Genomic DNA, 13,735 nt, shown 5'->3' with positions numbered 1-13,735 from the left:
CAGCCTCCTCAGTAGCTAGGATTATAGGAGTGAGCTACCGGTACCTGGCTGGGCAGTCTTTTTCAGTATGTCGTGACAAAAGTGACCAGACAGCTCATGATTCACATCTTACCAGTTTACCAACCTTTGAACATAGGTTCTTCCAAAGACTTGACAGATGCCTAAATGAAGGCTCCTAGTAGTCTCAATGTAGGCTAAAGACCCTAATTGGTACCGAAGGGTGACAAGATCATACACCACATGGAAGAAATAAGATGATTTTTTTTTTTTTTGAAAATTGGAGGGAAGAGGAATTTCCCAAAAGATTCTAGACAGACAACATATATGTCCATTGTTCTATTTCAAGATTAGATAAGATATACAGATTTAAGTAATGTGAGTTTTGCTTTATTTTCCTTTTGGGGTATGTGCATATTGGAATGAAACTAATATAGGAATTGGCAAATTATCCACGGCGGATGGTAAGGCCTTTGCAGACCCTGAAGTACTCCGGAGGTTGACATCATCTGTCAGTTGTGCGTTGGATGAAGCTGCTGCTGCACTTACCCGTATGAGAGCTGAAAGCACAGCGAATGCAGGGCAGTCGGACAAGTAAGTACTCATTTGCTATGGTTAAAATGAAACAATTTTTTCAATAAAAATAGTTAACATACAGCATGTATTTTATGCTTCACATTGCTACCATCTTAAGATATAATGTTTGATTTTGTTATAATTCCTATTTTGTATATGAGAAATTGAGATATATAAATTAATCAATCACATAAGTGACAAGGAATAAACCACCATTGTCTGACAACAAGCCTAATTTTGTAGCATTTTGCTAATATCTTTAGCTTTATTTTGTTTTATTGTTTTTTTTTTTTTGGGCCAATCCTGTCTCTTGAACTCAAGTCCTGAGCATGTCCCTGAGATTTCTTGCTCAAGGCTAGTGCTCTATCACTTGAGCCACATGTACACTTCTGGGTTTTTGTGGTTAATTGGAGATGAGTCTTGCAGATTTTCTTGCCTGCCCTGGTTTTGAACCATGATGCTAAGATCTTAGCCTCCTGAGTAGCTAAGATTATAAGCAGGAGTCATGGGCTCCTGGCTGACCGCCTGCTCTCCCTCCCTCCCTCCCTCCCTCCCTTCCTCCCTCCCTCCCTTCCTTCCTTCTCCTTTCTGTCTTTCTGTCTCTCTTTCTCTTTCTCTCTTTCCTTTCTTCTTTCTCCCTTTCTTTCTTAACTTACTATAGCTATAATAGAGCATCCATCTTGCAAGCACAAGGCCCCTGGGTTTAATTCTCAATACAGGCCCTCTCCTTCCCTCCCTTCATTCCTATAAAATGGATAGATGACAATAGACAGATAATAAAAACTGATCCAGTTCTTGTTTGTGGATATGAGTCCAAAGCATGTTATTTTCTTATCTCCTGTAATTCATTTGTAGTTAATGCACACTCATTAACTATTTTGTAACTTGATGATTCAAGTTACAAACTGATAATATGCAATAAATACAACCAACTCATTCATAGGCAAAATTATGGTTATTTGTTGAAAATGAACATAAATTCCAAAGAAGTGACTGAAGAGAGTTATTAATGTGATAATAATTTTTAGCTCTTATTGGCTTTCTTAGCTATTGAGAAAATGAAAATACTCTTTTATGATTCTACCTTGTTCAGCCATGAGAATAGCTTTGACGTATGGGATCTTTAGCAATGTTAGTGTTTTGTGAACGCCACAAAAGTACCAGTACTTTCCAATAGTAAGATTGTTATATAAGATCAGTAGGTGATAATCCCTGTCATGTGTGCAGTTTGTTGTTAACCAAAACATCTTTGTGTATACCTATGGATTTAGAGAGAAAATGATATCATTAAAAAAAACTCTCTGGGGCTGGGAAGGTGGCTCAGTGGTAGAGCTCTTGCCTTGCATGCATGAGGCCCTGGGTTTGATTCCTCAGTACCACATAAGCAAAAAGAAAAAAGTTGGAAGTGGCGCTGTGGCTCAAGTGGTAGAGCACTAGCCTTGAGCTGAAGAGCTGAGGGACAGCGCCCAGGCCCAGAGTTCAGGCCCCACGACTGGACCCAAACAAACAAAAAGAAAACTATCTGTTTAAAAGAAGTGTCTTCTTTGTTTTTATGAAACAACTTTTAATCACATAAGAGGTGATGTGAAATTGACAAGTTATGAATTTTCTATTTCTCATAGCTATTTTTAGAGCTGTTGTCTTAGATTTACTTTTTTTTTAGTTAATCTTGGGATCTATTCGTTAATATTCAGTGTTATACCAGACCTGTAATTTTAGCCACTTAGGAGGCTGAGATCTAACGATCACAGTTAAAAGCCAGCCGGGGCAGGAAAGTGGTACTGTTTATCTCTAACAAAGTACTCAAAAAAGCTGGAGATGGCCCTGTGGCTCAAGTGGTACAGCCTTGAGCAAATGAAGTTCAGGGACAGCACCTGGGCCCAGAGAGAGTTCAAGCCCCAGCAAAAAAATAAAATAACAATAGAGAGTGCTGAGTCTCAGGACTATTAGTATACTATGAAGAAATTGAGTTATATAAGAGCCAAACGTCGGGGCTGGGAATGTGGCTTAGTGGTGGAATGCTTGCCTAGCATGCACGAAACCCTGGATCCTATTCCTCAGTACCACATAAACAAAAAAGGCCAGAAGTGATGCTGTGGCTCAAGTGGTAGAATGCTAGCCTTGAGCAAAAAAACCTCAGGGACAGTGCCCAAGACCTGAGTTCGAGCCAAATCTATTTAGCCTGATAAAGGGACGTTACAATTAAGTGAAATACATTAGTAAGAACTGTGAGTAACAATATGAAAGTGGAAATGCTAGGGTAGGGTTTGTTTGTATTGGAGAGTATGTCAGAAATCCTTATTTTAAAGAGCCATTTAGCAAAGACAGCAGCTGTCTTACCAGCAGGACTTGAGGTTGGAGCATATTTAATATATTTGATGGAAAACAAGGCCACTGTACCTAGAGCATAAAGATGAAAGAAGAAGACATCAAGCCTGGGATTAAAAGGGAAAAGACATGATATCCTACCACTGTTTAGACATTGTAAGAGTTTTCGCTTTTCCTATGAGGAGGGTTTAGAGCAGAATAGTGACATGATACACTTGCTTTTCAGTGAGGTATCTTTGGCTGCCTTGTTGAAAGAGCTTGAAGAAGAGCTAAGATGAAAACAGATAAGTCAGGAAGTGTTGCCATAACCTGGGATAAATGTGATACCTTTAGTCGCTAGTAGTAATAGCGGAGGTAGTAGTGAAACCCCAATTATGGTAGTTGCCTTTAGTAACTGAGGTGACAAGGCCATGTTTCAAGAGGATGATAGAATAGTTGATCATATATTAAATATCGAGATTAGCAGGATCTTCACGTTTAAGTTTAGAGTGAATTTTATCCAAAAGTAAAAAGAACATCTTTATAGTAATAATTTTTGAAGACTTTACTAAAGGACAAAAACAGGTTTTGTTTGTTTCAGTCTAAATTGCTAGTAATGTCCTATTCAGGTGATTCTGGCCTTTCCTTGCGTGGAATGGGGGACGGGGGGGAATGCTCGTACCACACACACACACATACACACACACACACAAGCAAACGTGCTGGTCCTAGGGCTTGAACTCAGTGTCTGGATGCTGACTTTGATCTTTTTTTCAAGGCTAGTGCTCTTCCACTTAAGCCACAGCTCTACTTCTGGTGATTGGGTAGTTAATTGGAGATGGGAGTCTGATGGACTTTCCGGTCTGGGCTGGCTTTGAACTACAAATCTCACATCTCTGCCTCCTTAGTAGCTAGGATTGCAGGCATGAGCTACCAGCTCAACTCACTGACTTTTATATGTAAGAATTTAAACCCAATCAACCTTGAGCTTTCTTGTTATGAAATGTTAGGTTTATTAAATAATCATTCCAGTGTTAGCACTACTGTAAAGATTGATATCAAACTAGTAACATACTGTACAATTTTTATATTATATCCTAAGATTACAATATTCTTCCTCAAATAGCCGCAGTTTGGCAGAAGCCTGTTCAGAAGGAGATGTAAACGCTGTGCGGAAGTTACTCATTGAAGGGCGAAGTGTAAATGAACACACTGAGGAAGGGGAGAGCCTCCTTTGTTTAGCTTGTTCTGCTGGATACTATGAGCTTGCACAGGTTTGTGTTACCATATATAAATTTCAAAATGAGAATCTTAATTTATTAAGGAAATGGTATACTTTTTCAGTCATTTAATTCAACAGGTAGTTTTGTTAGTCAAATACTTTGTATGTTAAATTAAGAATGGATGTTACAATTTTTTGATGAAAATATTTTCTACTGTTCTTTAAACTTTACTTTCTTTTCTAAGGTTTTGTTGGCAATGCATGCAAATGTAGAAGACAGGGGGATCAAAGGTGACATTACACCTTTAATGGCTGCTGCTAATGGAGGACATGTCAAAATTGTGAAGTTGCTGCTAGCTCATAAAGCTGATGTCAACGCACAGTCTTCAACAGGTCACAAGTGTCTTTTTTCAGTTTCAATAAATAGTAACGTTCTTCAGTTATAATAGTTTCACATTGTAATGACATTAGTGTGACTTTCACAATTCTCTATTTTTTATATGTCTTATATATATACATATATATGTACATCTGTATATGAGGTTTGAGGTAAATAGAATATGTTTGAATGAGTTTTTTTCCTGTTCTGCTTATCAGGACAATTACTTTGCTTATCAATGCACTTTTAGGATAGTTGAAACATGAACTCTCTTGGAAGTTGAGAGCAATGAGTTATAGTACTCAAACCCAAGTTTCCTGTTTTCTAGGGTGAATAGAAAGATAGAAATCAAGTGACTGGTCTGTCATACCTTACTGTTGTTACAATTATGACCCATGGGAAAAGAAAGTTATGAAGGCATTGTATAACCTCAGCCCAATAGATTTGTGTAAAAGTTCCTATAGTTATGTAAAAGTAGTTATTTTAATTTCTTTGATGTAAGATTTATTAGATGTTTTAAATAGCTAAATTATCCAAAATCTTTATTTAAAGAAAGATTGATTTTTCTTCTGAGAGATTTTTGTTATCCACAAGAATTCTTTTATGTTTAGTGTACATACCTACAAGCCTAGATATCAGGAGGCTGAAGCCAGGAGTTCATGAATAGCCAAAGTTAAATAGTGAGACATGATTCAAAGAGAAAAAAAAGACATCACTGTTAACTAATTTAGTGTTGGGCATTTTAGTGAAACCAAAATAAGTATTATTAAATTTATGGTAGTAAATATTTCATATAGGGGCTGGGAAGGTGGCTCGGTGTTAGAGCGCTTGCCTTGCATGCATGAGGCCCTGGGTTCGATTCCTAGCACCACATAAGCACAAAGAAAAAAAGCTGGAAGTGGCACTGTGGCTCAAGTGGTAGAGCGCTAGCCTTGAGCTGAAGAGCTGAGGGATAGCACCCAGGCCCAGAGTTCAGGCCCCATGACCGGAGCGCCTCCCCCCCCAAAAAAAAGTTTTAAAAAAATTCATATATATGGTATATATATTATATGTAAATAATAAATATATTTTATGTACTTATGTATGAATGATGATTCATTTTTTGCTGTTTTCCAGTACTGGGACAAGTCTTAGCCTCATGGACTTTTTCAGTTATAAGTAGAATTCTACCACTTAACCCATGCTTCCATTTCTAACTTTCTGTAGGTTAATTGGGCATAAGAATCTTGAAGTTTTGTTTGCCCAGGCTGTCTTCAAACCTTAACCTGTACTTGACAGTATTTTAAAATGAAGTTTGTAATTTCTCTGGTTAAAGTTAATGTAATTTTTTTCTCATTTGTAAACAAGTTCTGTTTTGGGGTAGAATTGTTCCATTCTTTTATCCCTGTAATCCTAGCTACTCAGGAGGCTGAGATCTGAGGATCACTGTCAAAGCCAGCTTGGGCAGGAACATCCATGAGACTCTTATCTCCAAAAACCACAAGAAAAACAGAAGTGGCACTGTGGCTCAAGTGGTGGAGTGCTCTCCTTAAGCTGAAGAGCTCAGGGACAGTGCCCAAACCCAGAGTTCAAGATCAACGACCCACCAAAAAAAAAGTACCTGCCTATGTTTGTGAATCTTTCAATGTAAATCTTTTAAGGATTACTTTTTTTTTTTTTTACAAAACAAAAACCAAACACGCAAAATATTTATTTATATTTATTAGGATTACAGTCTTATCAGTCTTCATAATGTAAAGTAAATGCTGTGGGTGTTTCTGTTGCTTTATGTTGATTTCTCTTTTTGTATTCCTTATTAAAATAGGCAATACAGCATTGACATATGCTTGTGCTGGAGGCTATGTAGATGTTGTAAAGGTGCTCTTGGAATCCGGTGCTAGTATTGAGGACCATAATGAAAATGGTCATACTCCTCTTATGGAAGCTGGAAGTGCTGGACATGTAGAAGTAGCCAGATTGCTGCTAGAAAATGGGGCTGGCATTAATACGCATTCCAATGAATTTAAGGAGAGTGCCCTTACGTTAGCATGTTATAAAGGTACAGTATACACTTCTCCAAAGCAAAAGTTTTAAAAACATGAAATTACATTGTTTTGATGTTTTAAAAATCTTGTTTTTTTAATTAAGGGTAAGATGGCAATTGTGATATGGAATTGAATGTTTTATTTTTAAGAAGTTGTAGAAAGGAATTGCTGTTAAACAAAGCAGTTAATGAATAAAATGGATCTTGATCAATGTCATCCCTTCCAACATTATTACCTTCTCAACTCATTCCCTCACTTTTCTTTTTCTTTTCCTTTTTTTTTTTTTTTTGCCAGTGTTTGGGCTTGAACTCAGGGCACTGTCCCTGAGCTTCTTTTGTTCAAGGCTAGCACTGTACCACTTGAGCCACAAAGCCACTTCCAGCCCTTTCTGTTTATGTGATAGGAATTGGGCTTTCATGCATGCTAGGCAAACACTCTACCACTAAGCCACATTCCCAACCCTTACTTTTTCTTAATGTGTAGGATAAACACTGAAATTTTTACTGCACTCCCTCACTTCTTTATTTTTAATTTAATTTTAAGGGTGATGTACAAAGGGATTACAGTTACAGAAGTAAGGTAATGAGTACGTTTGTCAAGCATTATTACCCCCTCCTTCATTTTCTTCTACTTTCCCTCCCCTCCACCAAGTTGTAATGTTCATTTCCAACATTGTTACTTGTCCCTCACTTTTTTTCTTCATTGGTCTACCCCCCTTCCCTTGACAACCCACTCTATCCCTTTTAAGTACTCCTATCAAAGACCTCCGTGTGAGGGATGAAATGAAACTATTACAGGAAGGTGTTGGAGAAACATTAGGACTCCTTGGCACAGCAGGAACTTTCAGAGTAAAGGTCCAGAAGCACAGCAAATCAAAGAAAGATTTAAAAAATAGGACTGCATCAAACTAAAAAGTTTCTACATGGCAAAAGACATAGCTAACAAGCTAAAAATTATCCTATACAATGGGAGATTTTTGCCAGATGCACATCAGACAGTTGGCTATTACACAGAGTATACATAGAACTTAAAATTCTAACTCCAAGGAATCCATAACCCAATTAATAAATGGGTAATAAGCTAAATACTGTTTTTAAAAAATGTTTATGTTTAATATGCAAATGTTTAAAATACAGAGCCAATATAAATACAGTTGATCCAGTTTTATCAGAAAATTATTTAATTTTAATGAACTAAATTTTGTTGTAGTTTTTCATGTGGGAACATTTTTTCTAGTGCTAAGAGTATATGTGAAAGAAAAAAAGGCCAGCTCACCTGAAACTATGTGTCTCTGTGTGTGTGTCTGTGTATGTATGTGTGTATGTGACACTGGTCAATTGTGGGGCTTGAACTCAGGGCCTGGGCACTGTCCTTGAGTTTTTTTGCTTTAGGCTAGCACTACCACTTTGAACAACAGCTCCACTTCTGGTTTTCTAGTGGTTAATTGGAGATAAGAATCTCATGGACTTTCTCTCACTTGCTGGCTTTGAACTAGGATCCTGAGTATCTAGAATAACAGACTTAAACAACCGGAAACTCTTTTGGACTGGCCAGACAATTACCTAAAAGGATGTCTGGTCTGTAGTATTCTAGATTGTTAAAAAGCAGTCACAGGGTAAACAATTTTCAAATTCTTAGGTTAAAGTGAGGTGTTGTTTATTTTTTGTTTTTTTGCTTTATAAAATAAGGGACTTAAAAGAGTTATGCAAATTTTGGTCTGTAGAAACAGTAACTTCATTGTTTCATATCATCTCCAGCTGTACCATATTTGAATCATAAAATAACTGATTATTCTTGACCCAGAGGTATCAAGAAAAAGTTTTAACAGGTACAAAATGTAAAGAAGCAATCATTCTCAGGGCTAATACATCTTTGCTTGCATAAGACTATATATGAGTGGCTCCTAAAATTTTACATCATGGCCTTTAATTTCCTCAGCCTAGACCTAACCTTGTTTGTATTTTGTTCCATTCTAAGACTGCCCAAGACTGTGATATCATTTGAAATAATTTTTTGTTAAGAGCATGAGAAAATAATGTTAAATACATGACTAAAGTTTAAGTTAAGTTAAAATAATAACTTTCTTTAAATGCTTTGATTATTTGATGTTACAGGTTTGTAGATAGGTAGTACAGCTGAAGGCCCTTCTCCAACTCTCTTTGGTAATTTGGCAAGAGGCTGAGCTTCACTGAGGAGAGTACCATGGTTTATTTAAATGCTTTGTTTATTGACCTACAAATTTTCCAGTAGGGAACACATCTGAAGACCCTTAACTTCTCCAGTCCTGTTTTGTAATTTGATAAAGGCTGGACTTCATTGAGAAGGGGAGGAGTAAAGCCTGGAATTGGGCTGATTAGATAGTTCTCTCCTCTTTGGACCCAGATATGTCTATATTTTAGTACTGAGTCCTAGCAGGTCAGAGAGCTTTGACTTTGACTCACCTCACCTCACCTCAGCTTTTTGAAAATGGCACCTGAGGTTGAGGTTTGCAGGTTTTAAATGCAAGCTGATTTAGGGGAGCTAAACTTTTGGAATGCATCTCTACTACTTCCCAGGTTCCATGAAACTCCTCTGTATCTGGTGAGGTTTCCTAGGACATAGGTTGACAAGGAGATAAGAGAGCTAGCATATGAACTGAATGGAACACTTACTCAGCTATTTGGAGGTTGAGGATTATAGGTTGAGATGACATAGGAGGTTGGAACGTAGCTAAAGACCTAGCTCTTATTGAAGTCTTGTTTTAACTGTTTACCTATAACTCCACTGTCTTTCCCTCTCATTTTCATTTGGTTACAAATCGCTTAGTTCATTCCAAATAAAGCTGGTTCAGATAGAGAAGTTATTTTTTTTCTTACATAGTCTTTTTGTAATATATTTTACTCTGCTTTTTTAACCACTGAATATTTGAACTTAAACGTAGGGTTTATTTGAAACAATACAGAAGTTGTGTATGTATCTCAGTGAATATATTTGTTTATAGATAAGTAGAAATTATATTTGTATTGTTTCATAAACATGCAGATCCTAATTTACAATAAGTAGATTACCCCTAAAAATTTCCTTGGTTACTGAAATTTCAAATATATTTCCTCATAGAAATAGTTTTGAAAACTACCTTATTCTGTGGCATAAGTAAAATAAGTAGAGTATGCCTATCAGAGTATTTCAGATGTTCAAACATGGCATCTTTGTTTACCTACAGTAGAGATTATAATGGAGGTCATTTCTTAGGGTAGAAGTACAACTTATTTAAAAGTTTAGGAAGTGGCACTGTAGTTCAAGCGGCGGAGCACTCGCCTTGAACTGAAGAATTGAGGGACAGCGCCCAGCCCCAGAGTTCAAGCCCCATGACCGACCAAAAAAAAAAAGCTTATTTAAAAGTTGTAGCTGGGTTCCCATGACTCATGAGCACCTGTAATCCTAGCTACTCAGGAGCCTGAGATCTGAGGATCACAGTTCAAACCTGGGCATAAAAGTCCCTGTGACTCTTCACTCAAATTAACCACTGAAAAACCAGAAGTGGAGCTGTGGATCAAAGCAGTAGAGTGCTAGCCTTGGACAAAAGAGCCCAGAGACAGTGCTCAGTCCCTGAGTTCAAGCCCCAAAATTGACCCCCCCAAAAAAATTGAGGGTAGCTCATAGTTGACTTTAGTATTATGCTTAATATTTAGTCATAAGTAAAGATCACTGTGTTGTAAAAAGATTTTTTAATTGAATTATCTGAGTAATCTTAACACAATTTCGGTTTAGGTCATTTAGAGATGGTGAGATTTCTTTTGGAAGCAGGAGCTGATCAAGAGCATAAAACAGATGAAATGCATACTGCTCTAATGGAGGCTTGCATGGTAAGATTGGTGAAGTATATACATAAAATAATGTTTTTATGTTAAATAGTGAGACAAAAGATTATCATAAACTTATTGTGAATTGGAACCCTAGTTATCTGAATTACCAATAGTTTTAAGTTTCTTTAAATTAAATATTTTCTAAAGATTTATAATACAAGCTGCAATTCCTTAGCTCTCAATTCTTTGCTGATGTTTTAGTTGGTACAGAAGTGATTTTTTTTTAAAAGATTGGTCAGTAACATTAAAGGAACAATGTCTAGAGTATCTATACTATATTATGTACAGTATATACCTCAAACCAATAAGATAAAGGAATATTTGTATAGTAGTTTTTGTGGTGCGTAATTCCTTCTCTGTGTGGTCTTTGCTGGACCCTGAAGGGTTTTTTTTTTAATTGTACCTTAGAATTGTACTTGAGAGTAGATCATAATAGACAAAGATGAGAATAAAACTGTAGCTATATTTGTGAGAATAACATGTCAAAGATTGTAAAAGAACCCAGATGAATTTGTAATTTCTTGTCTCAGTTTGAATTCAAAAATTATTATTAAAAGGTTGTTGGATTTAATTTACTGATTTTTAAAGATACTATAAAGTCATCATTTAATAATTGAATTATTTTGTCATAGTCTTTATTATTACCTAAATACTTGTCTTTTTGAGCAAACATAAGTCTTCATCTATAAAGTGAAGATAAAACCTTTCTCTTGGGTTCTTGTGAGTACTAAATGAGATAATTTCCATAAAACACCTAAATGATAATACCATTTTTAACAATTTTCTGTGGTGAGGAAAAGTAGGTATTACTGTTACTCTATCAGAAAATCTATGAATAGAATTTTTTGGTTATTTTAAGATATGTTATTCTGAAAACCTGCCAAATGTACACTGAAATTAAATTTTGTAAATAAATGAAAGATAGCTGGATGTCATAACACACATGTTGGCCTGGGCTGCATAGTGAGTTTCAGGCTAGTCTGGACTATGTAGCAAGGCTCTCTCTTAGGGGAGACAGTATTAGTTGACAAAGTGACCTGGATAATGTAATGAGACAGGTGCAGGTACCTGGCTGGAATAATATGATGTATCTATGAAGTAATAAATAGAAGATAAAGAAATTTATTTAAAAAATAAATAGAAAAGTTTATTGAAGGAAAAATAGAATTGACCGCAAGTTCTTGAGGTTACCAGTACTTAAGTAATCTGTGATAAAATTAACTGCATAATAAAATATTGTTTTCTTCAACTGCTAAATGTAGATTTATTCTTATTTAAATGAAGGTTAGTAAACTTGATTGTATAATAATTGAGAAATTTCAGAATTTTCAAGATGTTTTTAATGGGGATTTAATTCTTGTTAATTGCATTATGATTAGGATGGCCACGTTGAAGTAGCTAGGTTACTTCTTGACAGCGGTGCCCAAGTAAACATGCCTGCTGATTCATTTGAGTCACCACTGACTTTGGCTGCCTGTGGTGGGCATGTGGAACTTGCAGCCTTACTTATTGAAAGAGGAGCTAGCCTGGAAGAGGTCAATGATGAAGGTTATACACCTTTAATGGAAGCAGCTCGTGAAGGACATGAAGAAATGGTGGCCTTACTTCTAGGACAAGGTAACCAAATAAGTCAAGACACTAAAGCATAAACCAAACATAAGAGCAAAATTTTTATAAATTTGTTGAATTTGAATATTTTACCACTCTTGTAGATTTGCAGTGAAATGTTGGTATCCAGAGTTACAAAGTAGTTACCATAAACGTGGCTCCCATATTGTTAAACAAAATCAGATAGACTTTAATATAGCAGAGAAGTGTTATAGGCGTGTGTAGTATGAATAACAAAGAGAAGTAAACAGAACTGGACCTGGTATAGGGGATACCATAAGATCCAATGTTTGTCAAGCTGATAATGTTGAGGGAATTCTTTGAATTCTTACTAATAAATAATAGAACTAATGTTTCATACAATAATATGAGAAACACTGCCATAATGACTAATGAGAATGAAAGGCTTCTTGTGTGTACACCTATAATCCCAGTACTTAGGATCTTGATTTTTTTTTGTTTTAGACTACGGTTAGAAACCGGCATGGTTACATAGCAAGACCTGTGTTTAGGGGGAAAAAAAAATGAAAAAACAAGACATATAAGAAACTGGGAAAAGTGAAACAATTTACTTGTTAAAATATCTTAAGTCTAGAAATAATTCTTGAACTGTAGAGGTAATTCTAATTAAAATATATACACATGTGAAATGGTAAAATCCTTTGGTAAACTTATATAGAAACAAAAAAAGAGTGATAGAAGAGTAAAATGGGTTCCTTTGTGGTAGTGAGTTACAATTAGAAGGGCAAAAAGTAAATGGAAGGTGAATATAGTTGAGGTATTTTGTTTACACCTGAAAATCAGAACAGTGAAACCTATTGAAATTGTTTTAAGAAGAGGATATTAAGAGAAAGTGAAGAAAAGATAGGAGGTTGGTGAGAGGTATATTATGTGCTTGTGTAGAAACGTCACAGTGTAGAATTAATATATAGTAATAATTTTTAAAACAATTTTTCATATTTGGACAAAATTCAAGAGGAATGACATTGGCTTTTATTTAAAGGCTATCTTGACTAGAATTTGAAAAGCACAGATTTTAGAGCAGATTTCATAGTTTCTAACCTTTGGCTCCTTTCTAATCTAAGTTTGCTGTTTGAGATGGATTAGAATATAGATAAGTGGATGTATGGGCACATGTGCATATATAAGACAAGCTCTGGCTTGTAACATAGTACAATGCTAAGTGTTAGCTGTGGAGATTATGGTAGTAGAGATGATGGTAATGTTATTGTGGGCAAATTAATTAACCTCACGTTTTTAATTGTACAACTGATAGGCATGACTAGCCAATGAATGAAAGAGTTAGGCATTGAATTCAAGTTCTGATCTTAGACCAAAAAAAGAACTTAGCTGATAATACCTCAACGTATAAAATACTTAGAATATTGCATGACAAATGACAAGAGCTTCTTACTACTTTTAGTTATTGTTTGTGGAGCTTAAACTCAGAGCCTGGGTGCTGTCCTTGAGCTCTTTTGCTCAAGACTAGCACTTTACTACTTCAAGCCATTGTGCTACTTCTGGTTTTCTGGTGGTTAATTGAAGGAAAGAAAGAGTCTCATGGACTTTCTGGCTTGAGCTGGCTTTGAACTGTGGTCCTCAGATCTTAGCCTCATGAGTAACTAGGATTATAGGCATGAGCCATCAACACTTTACCATATGACTGTATCTCTGACTAAACAAATATTTCGGCTATGTCATTTAAAATGTAGACTTGTGAATGTGGTTTGATTTTTTTATTAATGGTGTATTTTAAACTTTATTTTAAACCTCTTAA

The 13,735-nt window shown here is 35.9% G+C and overlaps 1 protein-coding gene across 2 annotated transcripts in view; it reads left to right on the top strand.

Annotated features, from left to right (window-relative positions):
* The window catches only part of Ankrd17 (ankyrin repeat domain 17), a 110,807-nt gene that overhangs the window by 29,858 nt on the left and 67,214 nt on the right, over nt 1-13,735 (top strand). For both annotated transcript variants that reach the window (XM_013020182.1, XM_013020183.1), the window contains exons 3-8: nt 435-591; nt 4,007-4,154; nt 4,348-4,495; nt 6,286-6,519; nt 10,256-10,350; nt 11,730-11,967. In XM_013020182.1, the coding sequence (XP_012875636.1) occupies nt 435-591; nt 4,007-4,154; nt 4,348-4,495; nt 6,286-6,519; nt 10,256-10,350; nt 11,730-11,967 (1,020 nt within the window). The remainder of the gene's footprint in view (nt 1-434; nt 592-4,006; nt 4,155-4,347; nt 4,496-6,285; nt 6,520-10,255; nt 10,351-11,729; nt 11,968-13,735) is intronic.

The sequence above is a fragment of the Dipodomys ordii genome, unplaced genomic scaffold (assembly GCF_000151885.1).
Source record: "Dipodomys ordii isolate 6190 unplaced genomic scaffold, Dord_2.0 Scaffold49, whole genome shotgun sequence".
Lineage (NCBI taxonomy): Eukaryota > Metazoa > Chordata > Mammalia > Rodentia > Heteromyidae > Dipodomys > Dipodomys ordii.
Note: the sequence above shows the minus strand (reverse complement) of the source record. Positions and strands in the feature narration are given on the sequence as shown.